The 17,905-nt window shown below is 46.9% G+C and overlaps 1 protein-coding gene across 8 annotated transcripts in view; it reads left to right on the top strand.

The window, feature by feature from the left end:
- Positions 1–17,905, top strand: part of LNX1 (ligand of numb-protein X 1) — a 128,634-nt gene that overhangs the window by 48,269 nt on the left and 62,460 nt on the right. For 4 of the 8 annotated variants that reach the window (XM_063336455.1, XM_063336456.1, XM_063336453.1 and 1 more), the window contains one exon: positions 10,343–10,823. In XM_063336455.1, the coding sequence (XP_063192525.1) occupies positions 10,438–10,823 (386 nt within the window). In that variant the 5' untranslated portion in view covers positions 10,343–10,437. Of the gene's footprint in view, positions 1–5,478; positions 5,569–10,342; positions 10,824–13,862; positions 13,972–14,449; positions 14,883–17,905 lie in introns of those variants that run through there. The other 4 variants (XM_063336454.1, XM_063336461.1, XM_063336458.1 and 1 more) reach the window with 4 other exon arrangements.

The raw sequence follows: 17,905 nt of genomic DNA, 5'->3' as shown, positions 1-17,905 counted from the left end.
TCGGATCAGGTCTGAGAGCATCTCTGTGGCCCCGTTGCTGCACAAGGACTCTTGCGATGGAGGCCGGGCATCGGCATCGCAGGAGCTGTGGCGTCCCCCCATGGCATGGGAGCGGCCAGCTGCCCCTTCCCCTCCTCACCTAACCGTGCTGCGGGCTGCTCCTAAAAAAGGTCCCCACGGGGTGTTGTGAGAACTCATTAAGTAGTTTGTCAAGCATTAAGGGACTCCTGGATCAGAGGAGCAGTTGTAAAGGCACGGTGTAATTAAAGCACAGCTTGCTTCATTAGGTATTATTAGCAGGGTTCTCCCTCACGTGTTCTGCACTTTGCGGTTATTAAATGCTATCTCGTGGTCACATGTGAGAAGGTGCTGCGTGGTCTGAGGGCGGCAGGCACCGTGGCCGTGGGAGACGGGGTGAGGTGTAAGGCTTCAGTGTCCCCCGGGGCAGAAGTCCTCCGCACTGCTTTCTGCCCCTGCCCTTTCCTTCCCTCTCCAGCAGCTCTTCCCGCCCCTGGCACTGAGGGGCAGAGAGGTGGCATCGCCTGTCTGCCTTGCTGACCCGCTTGGGGCCCTGGGAGAGGATTGCGAGGAGAGATTAAGACTTACTGTGAATCTGTATTAAGTTAAGATTTTCACATTCCCGTGCATTTCTCTTTGCCTATTGCGTTGTTATTTTCCAGTTAAGTAGGGCAGGCCTGCGCAGAGGACACGTGGTCGGCATGCCGGGTTGCTCGTGCAGATGCTGGTAGCTCTTGCAGCGGTTTTGTTGTGTTTGTTGTGTTTGTCCATGCGGAGCGAACATCGAACAGGGGAGTTCAGGTGCTCTCGGGCTGAGCCACTCGCACGTCACGAAGCTGCGAGTGAGTTGGGCAGGTTGTCCTTTATCCTCACCAACCACACTGGAGTTGGCACCACAAAAGAGACAAAGGCTACTTTAAAGCGTTTTAGAGGGTGCTGAGGGTGGGGTGGGATTTTTTTGGGAGATGTTCTTTGTCCCGCAGATTGGGAAGTCAACAAGATTACTTACCTGCTGTCTGAAGGTACAGAATCTTCAAAGCGTAGTGAGCAAAACATCCTAATCGGGACAAGCAAGTCTTCTCTGAGACTAAATAGGCACCACTGGCAACCAGGGTGCCACCATCCAGGTGTGCCTTCCATCTTCCATGCATGATGAACCCCTTTTCTCTGCGCCCCAGTACCCCCCTAGCCCCTTACCATAGCATGCTGGCAGCAGCTTGCAGTCACATCGAGGGCTGATTTTTCCCCCGATGGATCAGGGTCACGGGGAGTTTTGCTGCGCTCTTTCAGCTCAGAGAGTAGCTGAACGATGCACGGTGGAGGAAGGGGCATCTTGCTCTTCTCCAAGAGGCTGGTGACATTTGGCCTTGGGAACGCAGTAGGAAGTGCACCCACCCTTTAGGAAGCCAGAAAGCAAGGGACGTGCCCAGGGAGAAACCTTTTTGTTCAGACTGTATGGGTTGTCTCAGCGCCTGTGCTGCTGTGCGTGGTAAGGCATGGAAGGTGGAAATGGGGAAGAGAAGGAGAACAAGCTTTTTGGATTACATATTGGGGTTCAGTGAGCAGAAGAATTAGTGAACACTACTTCCCTGTGCCGTTGTCTAATGTGATGTGGCTCCAACATTAATTTTTCTTGAGGGCTGGCTATACATAGCTCCTTTTTCCTGCCTATCTGTCTTGATATCCAGTATGGTTTGGGTTTACTCTGCAGCCTTGCTTTTTGTGGGAACATTATTTTTTTTTTTCTCTTTCCTGCCCAGTCACCTATTCTCGTGGTAATTGTGATAATTTCATGTATATGGAGGCTTCTGCCATTCTGTCAGTGGGCTGAATTTGAAAAATGAATCCAAAAGGTACTGGGGAGAAAAAGAGCAGGGACGAACAAAGAGACTCACAGAGAGACAGAATAAGTGCAGAACTGCCCTATTTCTTTGGGAATCAGGGTAGAAGCAGTGTCATGGAGTTAAAATCAGGAACCAAATTCATACTGAAGGTGCAGAGCATTTTGTTTTATTTTATTTATTTTAAAGCAAGTGCATTTTATTCTAAGTTTTGCACTTTACTCTACAGCGGTACGGTTTTTGTGTAATATCTCACTGTTGTGATGTGCCCTGTGTGGGTCCATATATGCCTGGGGGCTGAATTGAGGAGCACCTGGCTGGAGCACCCCATAGCTCCATAGTGGTCCACAGGCCCACATTTCTTTGCTCTGAAACACAAGGAGGGTGGGCAGACAAATTTCCCAGAGATGCAGCAGACACACCTGGAGCCAGGACCAGGGATGAAGTCCCTCACGCAGCTTGAATGGACTGTTGTACCTATTCCTAGCTGCCAGCATCCTGAAAGGCGGCTGGGGCACGCAGTTATCCAGCCACAAAAATACAGTTTAGTGATTTGCTCAAATGGCTGGAAGCAAGCTTGTGGTATTTGTGAGGTTGCCAGCCCTGCCAAAGCCGGCCGGAGCGATCGGCCAAATCAGAGCGGTAACGCTCCCTTTGTTACATAACTAGCAAGGCAATTTTCTAATTTAGTATGTGAAATGCCGATGGCATTTATTATGTCAATTAGGATGAGCACATGTTTAGGAAGCACTTGAGGAGTCAATCATAATTGCTCGCACAGTCTGGCTTCGGCCACATGATTGACTTCCTTTGAGCAGGTAGACCCTGTGCCTTTGAGGAGCAGTTACCCACAGCCTGCCCGCGTCGCCACCACTCCTCTTCGCGCTTGGACTCCCAGCTTGTAGTTCTGGCATGAGCTCTTGGTCCCAGTCTGGGTTTACTGAACTTTGCAAAAAGCAAGAAACGGAAATTGTTACCTCGAGCGACACAGCACTCGACAGCTAGAGGCATGCCAGCAGCAAGGCTTCCCAGCAATACTACCTTCTGCTGAGGTGAGTTCATTCACAGGACTCGTTCCTCATACTGTGGGTAGGCTAACCTGAGGATACGTACTGTCTTATTCATATCTTTTCTTCACTCAAATCTTGTCCAGCTGTTCCTAATATTCTCAAATTACTTCTGGGCTGAATTTTTTTTCATTTTAGCATGCTGAGTAAAGTTTGGTATCCATGAGATCGTCAGGAAGAGCAATTCAGGTTTGCGTGGGCGTGCGAGAGAGAGACAAAAAAGCAGAATGTATTTCCATACATTCCTAACAGAGGTTTCAGATACATAATTCCACAACAAAAAACTTTTTCCAGCATTGGTTTATTCTGTAAATTCCAGCATGAGCCACAGAGAAAACCTTTTTTTTTCTTTTTTTTTTTTTTTTTTTCCAAAAAATCTGGTTCTGGTTTTTGAAGTTATTGTGCGTGCAGGCACACTATAACATTTCTGTTGGGTTTCACAGCTTGAGCTACAACTTAAAAAGTCGGGGTTATTCACCTACTGTACTGTCGGATTTTTCTATTCAGTTGGAAATGCCTTTCATCACTGAAGGCTCTGCAAAGTGCTTTGATTGTTATAAGCTCTAAGAAGGACTTTTTGACTAATAATAACTTTGAAACACCAGCTGTTTTAAAGCTGGGGCCTGGCAGAGGAGAGGTTTTGGAGCTCCTGTTTGTTGTCCCAGAGACATTCTGTACTGATGTGCTGAACTTTTAAATACAATTATTTTTGTCTAAGAGCCAGCTCTAACAGTCTTTCCTATAATCTTAAAAGTCAGACTGAACTCTGATATGCTAAATCGATATCTCCGGGATCCCCAACTCTTCTCCAGCTTCTGACTTTTTACCTGAAGGTGTGCATCTCACCTCTGCCTATAACAAACCTCTGCTGGAGATGGTCTGCTACTGATTACACCTCAGGCAGAGAGAAAACGTTGTGGCTTCTCTATAGATAGAACAGATTTAAAAATAAGAGGGGAGGGGGAAAAAAGAGAGAGAAAGATACACGCAGGAGGAACACTGGTCCTAAGACGTGATGATAAGGTTTTAGGCACTTCAGTGTTTTATAACCTTCTTTTGAACAAAGTTTCAAATCTAGGCTGACTGACTCACCCCTTTGGACTTAAGTGCAGCTGTGCCAAGGTTGGTGCAAATTATCATATGATATTTTTTAGCCAGATCTTTGGAATGTGAATCGCTGTCTTTTTGGATGGAAAATACTGTATAACAGGTATTACTGGAGTACGGGTCACTCTATAATGTTTTCCACAACTGTTGTCCAGTATTGTGAAACAAATAGGCTGCTCAATGGCCTCCAAAATAAGTACTGCCTTGAAGAGTAAGGTCAGTGTAATCTATAAAAAACTTTAGTCAGAGACATGCAGTTAGCAGCACAAAACATGATAACGGGAAAGCTGGGAAGCCCGCTACCAGGAAAAACAGTTTGATGAAAGATGATAAATTAAAACAGCATGAAAATTTACCTAACTAATGGCAAATAGTTTTGTGTAAGCATTCGTCTTGGTACCTCATCATAAAACCCTGAATATGAGATAGGTGGAGTGATTTTGTAACCCGGACGCTCACAGGAGCAGTAAGGGCTACGATCTCCTGCGTGTCATCACAGCTAACCCTGCCTAACCCGAGGGTTTTGTGCTTTTGCTAGAGGGTGAAGGAGGACCTCTGCTCCCTCCGGGCTGTGATCCACTCTTCTCCCCGGTGTGGGTGAGCCACTAGATGGGGACAATGCCCAGATCTCCTGACCTGCCCACCTCTACCCGCTGGCGGCTGGGCTGAGGCCTCCTTAAAGAGTTAAAGGTGCCAACTCTCCTAGCAGTGTTGACCATGCAGTGCCATGCTGAACCGCATGAAAGGATGGCTGTGACCCATTCAGAGGTGCGCATTTGTAGGAGGAGGAGGACGGTCTGGCTAAGAAGAGGAGGACGGCTCTGTCGGTAGTACCTCTGCGGCTTACGGGGTTGTGCAGCAGAGAAACAGGGCACGGAAAGGCATCCCCTGTTAATCAATGGGTATAAGGATTTGTTATGCACATGCTTAGAGTCCAAAAATAACACAGGAGCATTAAAAAAATGTTACTTAAATACACACAGAAAAAAACAAACAAACAAACAAAACCAACTAACATTTAGGGATCTTACTGTACTTTTCAGAATCCATTTTCCCTTTGCATGCTGGCGGCCTTTCCCTTGACTCTGAGGATTTTATTGTCCCCAAGCCACGCCACTTCAGAGTAGCCGGAGCTAAATTCCTCTACCTGTTTTGCAGCTCATCTGTGTCACTCATTCATTTTCCAGTGATGCCTGTTCACTGACTTGTCTTTCACCATTTGGGATTTAAGCCGGGTGCTGCCCTTCCAGGCTACTGCATCACTGTTTCTCTGGCCTTTAGGCATCTATTTATTCCTTCCTGTGTTAGCCACTTCCTCACGATCATTCATCACTTAATTCTTTCTCCTTTAGACTTGGTTACTCATTTTCTGCTACCTGAAGCTTCTTCCATTTTGTGCCGCGCTACTTCCAAGTGCAGCCTCCTGAAGTGCTGGGTTAATATTTGACGGGGTTGGTGGTTGGAGGCAGCGGGGCTTTGCCACTCGGCTCGGCGAGCCCTCCTCTCCCTACGCTCCTGCCAGCGTAACCCTGATGGTAAGTCAGGATTTAAGCTTAAGGTTGCCTAAATGCTTCATTGGGATGGGACAACTACGGGCTTGACTGTGCGAGGAGATGAAAGGCATTCTCTCTACCTGCTCTCCATGTTTACTGCCCATGCTTTTTGTCTGCGTTTGTTTTGTTATTCTCTTTAACGCTTCCGGTGGCTGCAAATTCCTAAGCAGTGAAGACCCGTAAGGTGCAAACTCCTTCAAACTGGTGCAGTCTGTTGAGTAACTTTTTAAAAAAATGTGTTACTATGATACTGGCTTTCACTTTAGTAAAAAGGTTATTTCATGCCCTGATGTGACCATTCTCATTCCAGCCTGTGGCTTAAATCTTGGCAATATTCATATCCAGGACGACAGTCATAGAATAGAATCACAGAATGGTTTGTGTTGGAAGGGACCCTTAAAGATCATCTAGTTCCAACCCCCTGCCATGGGCAGGGACACCTCCCACTAGACCAGGCTGCTCAACCTAGTGCTCTTCCTTCATCATTTGCACCATATTCCTGTGGTTCAGGTCTCTGCCTTGAACTGGAGCTTGGTTTACTGCAGTGTCCCAACACCTGAAATGCTTACAAGCTTAATTTTATCTATCTAAGTGAAGCTGTGCTAGGCGCTGTACCATTATGCTAAATCTGAGACCCAAGTTGTTGAAAACATCCTGCATAGCAGCAAAGTGGCAAACGCTGGTGTTATTTTCTTGGCATGGCACCACCACCACATCTAAATGCTCCTCCTGCCAGTCGGCCGTGCAGCAACCGCTCCCTGCAAATACGGCTCTCACGTAGACTGCCAAGGTGACATCCTCACCCTGCTGAGGTTGCCAGTGGTGTTGACACTGACTGCAGATGGACCTAAGATTCCTCCCCCCTCCTTTCCCCTCTCCCCCTCCCCCAAGCACGGACCTCAAAGAAGAGAATTTCGGCAAGGTAATAATCGCCTTTTTTCACTTAGCAGTGGTTTACCATCTACCTGTACAGGGTTCCTTGCTCAAAGCGTAGTTTATTATTCATAGTTAATAGAAGAAGTAGAAATACGCACTGATTATCAGCAGGTCAATTTTAAATCCTCTTTTCCTTCTCTTCTACATTGTTCAAGAGGAACGGTTAGTAAAACTTAACACCGAGGCTTTAAGTTTCCTAAAAGGACATGAAATTAATTATGTAGCTTGTTATGACAGCGCTTAAATGCTGTAAATACAAATGGCTGCAAACATTGCACAGACCAAATCTGTGCAACAGCTCCATCGCACGCCCCCCGTGCTGACTCCTGTGGTGGTATAGTCACCTCCCAAGGACAGACGGCAATCATTTCATTGTTTGCTATGTCCAGCACTTTAAGGTTCATCATAATACTTAAATACTAAAATATTTAAATACTAAAATATCCTGACATCCACCCTAAGTACGTAAAGGGTGGGTGTCAGGAGGATGTGGCCAGGCTCTTTTCAGTGGTGCCCGGGGACAGGACAAGAGGTAATGGGCACAGACTTGAGCATAGGAAGTTCCACCTAAACATGAGGAGGAACTTCTTTACTTTGAGGGTGGCAGAGCACTGGCACAGGCTGCCCAGAGAGGTGGTGGAGTCTCCATCTCTGGAGACATTCCAAACCCACCTGGACACGTTCCTGTGCAACCTGCTCTGGGTGACCCTGCTCTGGCAGGGGGTTGGACTAGATGATCTCCAGAGGTCCCTTCCAACCCTAAGGTTCTGTGATTCTATGATCATGGGTCAACACGGACCAGATTAGCCAGAAGAGACTGATAGATTGGGGTTTTTTTTCCAGAATTTATGTTGTTGTCCTCAATAAATTTTCTAAATAATGGAGGCCACAGGACTTGAATTAAGTCCTCCTAAAAATTCAATGCCTGTTACTAATTAGCGTGGATAGTTTTGTTTCCCTGTGCTGTAACAAGTATTTGTAATTTATGTAAGCATTGTAAAATTCAGGTACAGCTCCCTGCACCTACACTTTTTCACTAGCAATGCATTAGCATGTCAGGTTCATAAAGAGCATCCATGATATGGCCAGGGCAGTCTGGCTTTGCATCCACTGAGGCTTCTCTCATCATTTTTGCTGCAGCAGAGCATGGTCTTAGGGCAGCGATGCCTCTCTTTCTCCATTGTCATTGTGGAAATAATTGTAGTCACTTCCGAGCCGCAGCATCATTCCCAGTTGTACCTAATTCGTATCAGGGGAGTTGATGTGTTGTACATGTGGCAGCGGAGGAGCGGTACTTTCAGGTTTAGGGCATAAGCCTGGGAGGGGTTCAGATGCCCGTGCTCCTGTTGCTGTGCCTCAATACAGGGCTTGGAGCCCAGCTTTCATCAGGCTAGCTGATGGGAGCCACGCATTGGGTCTCCTGCCAGCAGGGAGCAAGAGTTGCTGTCCTTGGGAATATCCATGAAGCAACAAAATGTTGGGGTTGGCCGTATTCTGGTGTGTGGTGCATGGGGAGAGCACCCTCGTGGGTCCACCTCTGTGTGCTGGTACAAGGGGACGTGGCAGGAGAGTGCAGAACCAGCATGATATAGCCCAGTCCCCTGATTGCCCCAGGTGCGAGGCATTTTCAAAATGTAGGAAAGAACAAAGTTCAAGAAGCAATGCTATTTTTGTCATGCTTTATTGATTTCTAGCGCATTTTATGGCTATTTTTAAAGCCAGAATCCCACAAATGCCCAAGCTGCCATTCTTGCGGGCAGCCCTGTTGGCTTCGGATGGGCTCCCTCCGTGAGCGAGGGGTGCAGAGATCAGCTGAGAGCTCGCTCTCTCTCTCGCCCTGCGAAACACAGCTACTGGTAAATCAAATACCAGCTCATGGCCACCCCACTTCATCAAGAAGGTGGCCAAGAGCTCCCTACCAGAAGTCACTTCAGTGCCCAAACAGTCCCCACCTCAGCCTCACGATCAGCTTTTCTCTTGTTTCACTGTGCCGTGCGTCACCGTAGGAGAAATAAGTAACACTGGTTTTAATTCCTATATTAAGATAGCAGGTAGAGCTGTTTTCTGCACTACAGAAAGATGTTCCTTTCTTCACAAAGAGCCTTTCATAAAGCTCTGGTGAATATTTTTACAAAAGGAAACACTTGCCACGGTAAAGAGTATTTTAAATATTTGCAAGAATTCTAACAGGCGATGACTTTGATTCAAATGAAGCTACTGCTAATCAGGAGACAGAGCTTATGCAGAACTTAGCCTTGCAAGCAAAAAATATTATTATACAGCCACTTAGCGTAATTGCTACATAAGAATAGGATCTAGCAAAGCATTAAAGTGAATGTCTGACATTTAAGCATCTGGTTAGTGTTAGTGGGGCTATTATTTTACCTTTATGTCAGAAAACCCCTGCCACATTAAAGTTTAATTTCTCAGGTTTAGAGCCCGTGAGCTTTGCATAAAAATAAGGTTTTATTTTATATGAAAATGTGCTCTGTCATAGTCAGATTTATTTTTTTATTCTTTCCCTCATTTGCCCTCAAACATGGGTGTCTGAGGCTGACATATTGTCTAAGCAAATTAAGTCAAGCTGGAAGCAAGGGTACAGTGTTACGGCAGAGCAGCAAATAAGATTTACATTTCCAAGCAAGAGTAGCAATTAGGCCATTGCATATTTTATGTCTGCATGTTTATTTTCAAAGCGATATATCAAAATAAGCATAGATGTAATGAGACATAAGTGGTCCAACGAGCAGTCGGGGTTCATCAAGTAAAAACTACAAATTACTCTTCAGTTTTGCTGCCACCCACAGAGTTTATATCTTTAAAATACCAGCAGGCAGGTGCTCTGACCAGAGCTAATTGGGTCTGTAGTTAGGGAAACACTGGGTTTCTGTAATACAAATTATTAAGGTAATAGGCCTAACTTTGAGTGACACAGTACTTGGCATTGTGTTGTGGACTTCACTTCAGCGCGGGAGGTATTTGGTGCTTTGGGAAGTGAAATGAAGGTTTGAGCTGGTTATGCTGGTGCAGATGGTTATAACCGCTCGACTTGAGGCATCCAGAGCAGTGCCATGGCGGGGGGAATAAGCAGACAAGCTTTGAATGCAGGGTCCCAGGTCCCCGAGACAAGATAGTGAAGATCCGAGCTCTCCCCAAAATACATTCTTGCTGCCTGTAACGCCGTTGTGCATAATGTAAAAGACGGGGTCTTGTGCTCAATGGTTTTGAAAATCAGAGAGATCCCTTGCTGCTGTGGGAAGAGGATGGTCTAGAGGGTGCCGAGCTCTAAATCCTCGTGAGCCCAAGAGCGTCCTCCCTCCGGCTGCGTGCGCAGCGTCTGCGTGCTCGTGTGCGTCAGGTGAAGCTGCTGCTCTCCCTCGCCGGCCGCCCTGAGCAGGCGGCTTGGGCAGTAACCCTTGTTCTCACCTCTATTTCTGCATGCAGTCCTGCAATGTTTGCCTACGCATCACGCTGCTTTTCCAGCGTAAGTAACATGACCACAAAATCAACTGACTGGAACCGCAATTATATGCTAATTTAAGGTTTTCAACCATTAAATGCCTGTAGTATTTTTTCCTATTTTGATAGCTTTCTTTACAATGAGGGTAACTGTGTAAACTGAGCTACGTTTAAGAGAAAAGAAGTCCCTTGAGTTAACGGTCTCTTTTTTTTTTCTGCCCCCTTCTTGGCTTCACCCTGCCACCCCAGAGATGCAATCCTTCCCTAATACCTGCCAGAGTACCTCCTATTCAAATACATACTGTGAGTACGGTATGAGAAAACGATCCAGAACATAACCCTTCGGCTTTCTTCCCCACAGATCCCATGGCACACAACCCTCGCTGTGGCTCTCACGAATAGAAAACGGGTCGGGTATTGCCGTCTGCCCTCTTTTGAATTGCATCAATTCTGATTATGAGCCAGAAAGAAGAAGAAATGGAGGACAACTCTCCGCCACTCTGTGTCACCTGCGGCCAAGCACATTTGCCGGAAGAAAACCACTTGTACAGCTACACCGAAGAAGTAGACGATGATCTGATATGCCACATTTGCCTGCAACCTTTGCTTCAGCCCTTAGACACGCTCTGTGGTCACACCTTCTGCACAGCCTGCCTTACGAACTTCCTCGTGGAAAAAGACTTCTGCCCCATGGACCGCAAGCTTGTGATTCTCCAGACGTGCAGGAAGTCCAGCATACTAGTGAATAACCTCCTGGACAAGCTAATGGTTAGCTGCCCTTTCACAGAACACTGCTCAGAGGTCGTGCAACGCGGTCACCTCGAACAGCATTTCCAAACCCAGTAAGTTGTTGTTGCTAGACCTTTTTTTCACTCTTTTTCTTAAGGGGAGGAAAAAGTTACCTTCAGTTAATGCTGATAAAATTAGACAATTAATGCAATGAAAGATTTATAGATTTCGGTCCCGATGAACGCCTACAGTATCATGAATTTAGAGATGAATTTAGCCCATTTATATGACGATATCTCACTCTTTTTTTAGAATCAAATGCATCCAAGGTACTTCATGCTATCGTTAGCAGTTCTGGGCAGATACCTTGCGGTTAGCTGCATAATGGAAGTGTATATTTAGTCATCCAAAGAGATCTGTGAGTTTTGGGAAGCTGGGCTACCATAAATATTTTAGTTGTACATTAAGGGTTTTATAATTGCCCTTTCTTCAATCCTTTTTTGCATCACAAATGACCTATATGAGAAGTAGAGCAGAAAATATTCCGGTTTGGTATTGGTCTTTGGAGCTGAGCGCTCCTTGCTTCCAGGTGAGCACTTACCCATGCGCTGCATCGAGGGGCTCCCAGAGCTCCAGCTTCTCCAACATGGTGTGGAAGATGTCCCCGGCTGGACTCCACCTCCAGGCTTACCTCTCCTGGTGGGCAGGACACCCTCTCTCCTGCCTCCAGGAGAGACCTCTCCAGGGAGCAGTTTGGTTCCTCTGCAAGGAGGAAACTGATGACCTGTTTTGCAGGGTGAAAGCACATGCTGCTGCTTTTGTCTTGCATCTTCTGTCTTTTGAAAGGAAAGCAGAAGAGTAAAGAGATACATTCAGGGCTGTGCTTGCTGCCAGCAGACAAACGCAGATTTGAGGAGGGGTCTGAGGAGGGTCTAAGAGGTGTCCTTTTTTTTGGCCTATATCATTTGTCCAGTGAAAAGACTTCCCCCTGTGGTTTCCAGGTGTGAGTTGTGCTCCTAGGTGCGGTGTGGAGGAAGCCCTGGGCAACCAGCGCAGGGCTCCAGACTGCAGCTGGGGGCACATCCCTGCACAGACGTGGTAGTGCTGAGGGTCAGAGCATCTCTGGTGAGCCGGAGCACGGAGGTGTGTTCACATGGCTGCAGGCTGCTGGGTCTTGAAGGCAGTAACTGGAAACAGCTCTGCAGCCTGCCGTTCAAACACGTCCCCATTTGAACTGGAGACCTCATTTCCTGAAGCACCTGGATTCTCGTAACGAATTTATTCACGGAAGATATTCACTGAAGTTATGGTGGTTTAACCAACCAAAAGAAGTGACTCTCTTGCACTACTAAAGCTGAAAAAAAAACCATTAACAAGTGGTTTCTTGATGCCTTGCAAAGGTCAAGAGCCCACTTTTCACATGCCAGAGGCTTGGTGTTTGTGGATTTGGGTATCCTTGGCCCCCCCAGCTCTGGACCCGGCTACCCCTGTTGAGGGTGCTGCTGTCTCATGGCCCAGTGGTGTAAGAGGCGGTGGCAGCACCCTCCAGCCCAGGCCAGCAGTGCTCTGCAAGGTTGGCTTTCTGATGGTAAGGGGAAAAATTAGGAAATTTACTTATAATTTTCTGCCTTTGGTCAGTACTTCTCTGGCAGACCTCAAATACAGATTTCAGTAGTCGCGCAGGTAAAGGGGCTGGCAGTCTGCTGTGAGCTGCTGTCACTGAGATTACGGTTCTCTATAGATTCCGACAACAAAGTTGTTGAAATAGTGCAAATACCCTTTTCTCTTTGCTATACATATAGCTTACTTTAATGTATTTTAGATCCTCCTCTTTGTCTTCTTCTTTTTTTTTTTTTTTTAGATATAGAATCATAGAATTGTCTAGGTTGGAAGGGACCTTTAAGATCATTGAGTCCAACTGTCAATATAACACTGCCAAAAACATCACTAAATGACGTGGAGCTGTGGCCACAAAACTAGCAGGAGAAGAACTCCCACACAATAAATAAGCACATTGGATTTTTGGTTTTTTTACACTGAAGTCACACAACTAGCACAACTCCTGATTTCTAGTGTTAACTCTCCTACATGGACATGTACAAGTCACTTCAGCATCTAGGTTTCTCATCTTGAGGCAGTAGCAAAGTTACCCTTCACATATATGCCTTGCATAATTGCAGTGTTTTAAACCATGATTTGGTCCTCCAAAAGCCTGGCAAGTTTTATTCCAGTGCTTGTTGCTGAATGTGGCCTGCATTTTCCCCTTAGGATCTTCAAGATCCTCACTTGGCCTGAGCCCAACCAGGGGTAGGAGGAACTGGCTTTGTAACACTTTCCCACACCCTCTTGCTGTTCCTCCTCCACTGTGCCAGGCTCCCCCCACCAAGTCCCGGCTTCCCAAACCCAGGGAGAAGGAGGCTGGAGAGACAGAGCAGTGGCTTCCCATCCCATCAAACCCTAAAGGCCCTAAGGCAGTGCAGTACGAGGCAGTGCTACATAGGGTGGGTGGCTTCTCCTTTGCCACTCATGACATGGATTTTCCTTCCTTGGCATGGAGAGCTCTTACCTTAACCCCAAAGGGCAGATGTAGGGGAGTAGGAAATCACAGGGAACTTTTTCTGCTGGAGGTTTCCACTTTTGAGGGGTGGGAGAGCCGCGCCACTGACATTCCTAGCCGAGGGAAGAACTAGGAGAGAACTTTCGGAGTGATCCCCTAAAGGGGGACTTCTGCAACCTTGTGCATGCAGACACTGTGCAGTACCTGCATGTTTTTTTAGCGCAGCATTAATTAATTATCACCAAAGGTGTGCCTCTGCCTCATTTCATTCTTGGAAATGCAGAAACCTCCCTCGCCATCCCACCTCCAACTCATGGCAGGGCAGGAGAGGAGAAGGGCATTGTGCTCTTGAGGCACCGGCTCCAGCACGCCCAGGCGCAGAGGAGATCGAGCTGGTGCTGTTCTCTTTAACGCCGGTGAATCAAAAGAGGGGAGAGAAAGTGTGTGACTTTGCTAATAAAAAAAAAAAAAAATAATAATCATAAACAACCCGGTGCCTGCGGTGAGAACGGCTCAGAGCTCATCTGAAATCTCGGCTGAACGTGATCTGTGTTCTCAGTGAATAAATTAAAGTAGGCTCCGCTAGAGTCAGCGGGGCAGTCGGCAGTCCTCGCATTTCTTGCATGATTCCGGCTCAGACCAATCCTGGTTCTCAGAAAATGAAAGCTTGCCGTGATCAGAGACGAGGTCACTGATGGGACAAGGTGAGTTTACTGTGTTTTGTGCTTTGTAATTGATGAGGGGACTTTATTTTTTTTTTAAATGCAAATGCTGGTTGCTACAGAGTAGTCCATTAAAAGCATCCCTATTTAAAATGTTTGGGTTTGCATCCTTCAAAAAAAAAACCCAAACAAAAACCAACCAAGAAGTGATATGTCCTTGGTTGATTACATGATTTATGTTTGCACAAAAACATCCAACTGGATTTGGGGAATTCAGACTGAGATGCAAACAGCCAGCAGTTGGCTGTGATCTTTTGCGGCATTTTACTTTAAAAAAAGGTGTGGTCTTCTGATATCGCCTGCTTCAAAACTCCACGGGGGGTATTTTTTTTCTCCCCATCCCCCCCCCCCACCCCCTGCCTCTGTTGTCAGACAGCTACACCCTTCCGTGATGCAGTTCAGCTCGTAACCCATCTGCTTGTGGGCAGTGATGTAAATGTACCAGCTGCCTCTGAAGAACCACTCTGAATCCTGCAGGAGGCAGGTCTCTTCCCCGAGCATCGCTCTCCTCTGCAGCATAAGTCACTGTCTCGCCAACCACGCTGTGCTGTCCCTAAACCCTCACATCTACCCACCCGAGAGTCAGATCGAGTAATCCTCTTACAGGTCAATGATTTTTGCAGTGTAGCTCCGTTTAAGGGATTTAAGCTCCAGTCGTAATGTGCTACCATTGCGTTGAAATGGGAAGGCTCGCTTAGAAGGGGCTTGGCTGGCACAAAAGCTTCGCGTTGTGTGTCCCACCAGCACACAGAGACAGTTGGAAGGAGGAAACCTAGCAGCAGTGCCAGCCCTGCACTGGAAATGAAGGCTCTCCTGTTACTGGTCCTACCTTGGCTAAGTCCGGCAAACTACATAGACAATGTGGGCAACCTGCACTTCTTGTACTCCGAGCTGTGAGTACGCACGGTCGCGCCGGCATCGTGCTCTCTGTCTGTCTGTCTCACCCGAGCGGCGGGGAAGGGGCTCGCCACGAGCCTTTCTTGGGGGGTGTCCGTCTGTCTGTCCATCTGTGTGTCTGTGCGTGTGCGTACGTGCGGAGAAAATCCCTCAACGTCTTGCCAACAGCTTCAAACCGTGCTGCGAACTAGCTGCTTCCCATCCGGAGGGCTAATAATAGCAGTACGTCCCCATCGCTTTCTGCTCTGGAAGCAGCTGAGCCAAGCTGCCTTTTTCCTTATCAACTTGCTTTTCTGTGCCGATGTTGTCAGTGGTTGTTGGGTTTGGATTTTGGGGTGGCTTTTTTTTTTTTCCATTTCTGAATCCGTGTCTTGTCTTCACTTTCCATAAATAGCTTCGCAGGGGAGGTGGGCATAGAAGAGGGCATGAGGACAGACAACCCCGGTGGAGCGCGCTCTGTGTGTACATGCGTAACGTTCGGTGGGTAAAGCTGCATGCCTGTAGCAAAACGCTGAAGAAGCCTTTCACCAGAAATAATTCACTTGAGACAGGAAAGAAATTCCCCGTATTTCTGGTTTTGCCCGCAGCGGACTGTTATTTTTCTCGGTAACGCAAATTTAAATGTAGCAATCCATTCATATATCTTCACGTTTTAAAAAAACCAGCCCACCTCAAACAACCCCATAGCTGATCTTTCCAGCCCGTAAAAGAAATATTCTATGGTATCATCTGTAAATGATATTAGTTTAATGTGTGCTTCAATGTTATTGTGCTAGTTAATAGGGTTTTTATGACTAGAAATAGATATTTGTTCCAGTATGTTTTAATTAATTGTGTTTTGTTTGTATTTTAACAAATTGTAAACTCTTAAGATCTTCCTTGAGATAATGAATGAAATGGCTGATTCTGCTCCAAAATGAAAAATGACTATATTGTGCCTACAGTGGGAATGTTTTAGTAACAGTTGTGATTAGTACCAATGAGACTAATTTCCAAACGATTTTGTCTCTGCTGTCAGACAAAAATAGCAGCGTTTTGCAGAAACACAAAGTCCCCTTTTGAAATTCTTGTGTGATATGCATGGCGGCTATTAATAATTCAGCCACGCTGCATACAACAGCTCAGGATTTCTGTATGCCATAGGTGTTTTTAAACACTTAACGAATCTGGTGTTGAGGGTTGCAGCTATGCCCTCATTTTAATTTACTGGCATTTTTTTTAAGAATGTTAATTTTAAAAAAAACCAAACCAAACAACAACAACAACAAAAAAACCCAGTTAAACCAAGCAGGCCACAGGAGCAATCAAGCTCAAAACAGAGCAGATGAACACTTATAATGGAAACGATGGCATCTGGGACATCTAGTTTCCAGGAAAACAAACTGATGAGATTAATCAGAGCACAGGCGCAGACGCAGCCTGCTCGCTTTTCTTGGGGAATTCAGGTTCACTGATTCTCCTAGGGTAAAAGGCTGTGACGTACGGTAGCTGTTCGTCTCTTATTTATTTAGCCTTCTAACCCACAGAGAAGTTAGTCTTGCTGGGTGTCGGCAGTCACGCTTAATGGAGTGGCTGTGGGCTGGGGCTTGGACGTGCATCTTCGGTTGTCAGCAATGGGAGGTGCAGGTCCCCGTCCCCTGGATGCTACCTGGCGCCGGGAGCCGGTGCTCAGGACCTCCTGCACCTCTCCATCTCTGGCCGAGGCAGCGGGAAGCAGGATTTGCTGGGGCTGACATAATCCAAAAGGGCGCTGGGCAGTTTGAGCTCATTTCAGGAATTTCTCCTCCTCTTCCGCGTGTATTCGTTGCCCCTGGCTGCTGCTGGATGCTGCACAAGGCACTGACGTACTAGTCTGTGGGATGGATTCAAGGTCCTCTCTAATAGCAGCAGTCGAAAGAAAAAGAGAAATACTGCTTTCGGTCCTGTTTAGTCAGTTTTTACAAACATTATGACCTACAGGTTGTTACTTAGGTTGCTCAGGCAGTTGCATGCAGGATGTTTTTCATGCAAAGTTCTGTGAGTGGGACAGCGTGGGCACCGGTGTCCAGGGCAGCCTGGCACCTGGGGGCACAGGTTTACTGCCCCAGCCCTTTTGTGCCCCAAAACCCCACGGAGGCAGCTTCATAAGTCCTTCCCCACAGGCAACTGAAAAGCCACTGCCATGTGCACCGTATCTGATGACTTGACACACGGCTCAAAACTAGACTGTAGTAGGTGGAAAACATTTTTTTTTTTTCATTATCGCACTATCTTTGGTTACTGGCCAGTACAAATACCGGCCTCGGTCAGGACTCATTATTTTGTTGGCTGGCAGCCACCAGAGATACCAGCCGAGGGGAAGGAGGGGGCCGGCAGGGCTGCAAGAGGCAAGGGAAGAGCTGGAGGACCATCGGGGATGTGGTTACCATCACTGGTGCCAGAACAAGAGAAAGAATATGAGCGCTGGGATTTGCACTGCCCTCCTCTTCATACAGCCCATCTCTTCCCTTCTACCCCGTTTGAACAAAGGTTGGGTTATTTGTGTTGCATTGGAGGGATTTGCTTTAGTTCGAGGGTATTTTTTTTCGTAAGCATGGAATGAGCGGCTTGGGGAATAAGGATTACAGTATAGCCTAAAGCCCGTCTGGAGACACAGGCTCTGGAATCCATCTAAGAAATAAAGAGGAGATTTTAAGAGAGTTGAAGAGGAGAAATGAAGTTGGGGAAAGGCTGTGTCAGACCTCTGCAGTTCAGCTGGGTGCCATGCGGGCAGGAGAGAGAGGTGTGTGGATGTGTCGTAGTGGCACTTGATGAGATAGATGTTGGGTGCTGCTGTTGTTATTTTTCTATTAGCAGTCTGATAATTATAGGTATTCTGAGCAATCAAATACATGTCTCCTGATGCTGTCACCTGCACTAAAACCACTTCCCTGGCCGTTGCCTGTTGTCCCTCCCTTGCCCTCCGCAAAGATCTCAGCACAGATGCTCTTCTTGTCCTTGCTCTTAGCCAAGTCGTGAAGTGTAGCCCGTGGTACGCTGG

Source organism: Chroicocephalus ridibundus, chromosome 5, assembly GCF_963924245.1.
Source record: "Chroicocephalus ridibundus chromosome 5, bChrRid1.1, whole genome shotgun sequence".
NCBI classification, from domain to species: domain Eukaryota; kingdom Metazoa; phylum Chordata; class Aves; order Charadriiformes; family Laridae; genus Chroicocephalus; species Chroicocephalus ridibundus.
Note: the sequence above shows the minus strand (reverse complement) of the source record. Positions and strands in the feature narration are given on the sequence as shown.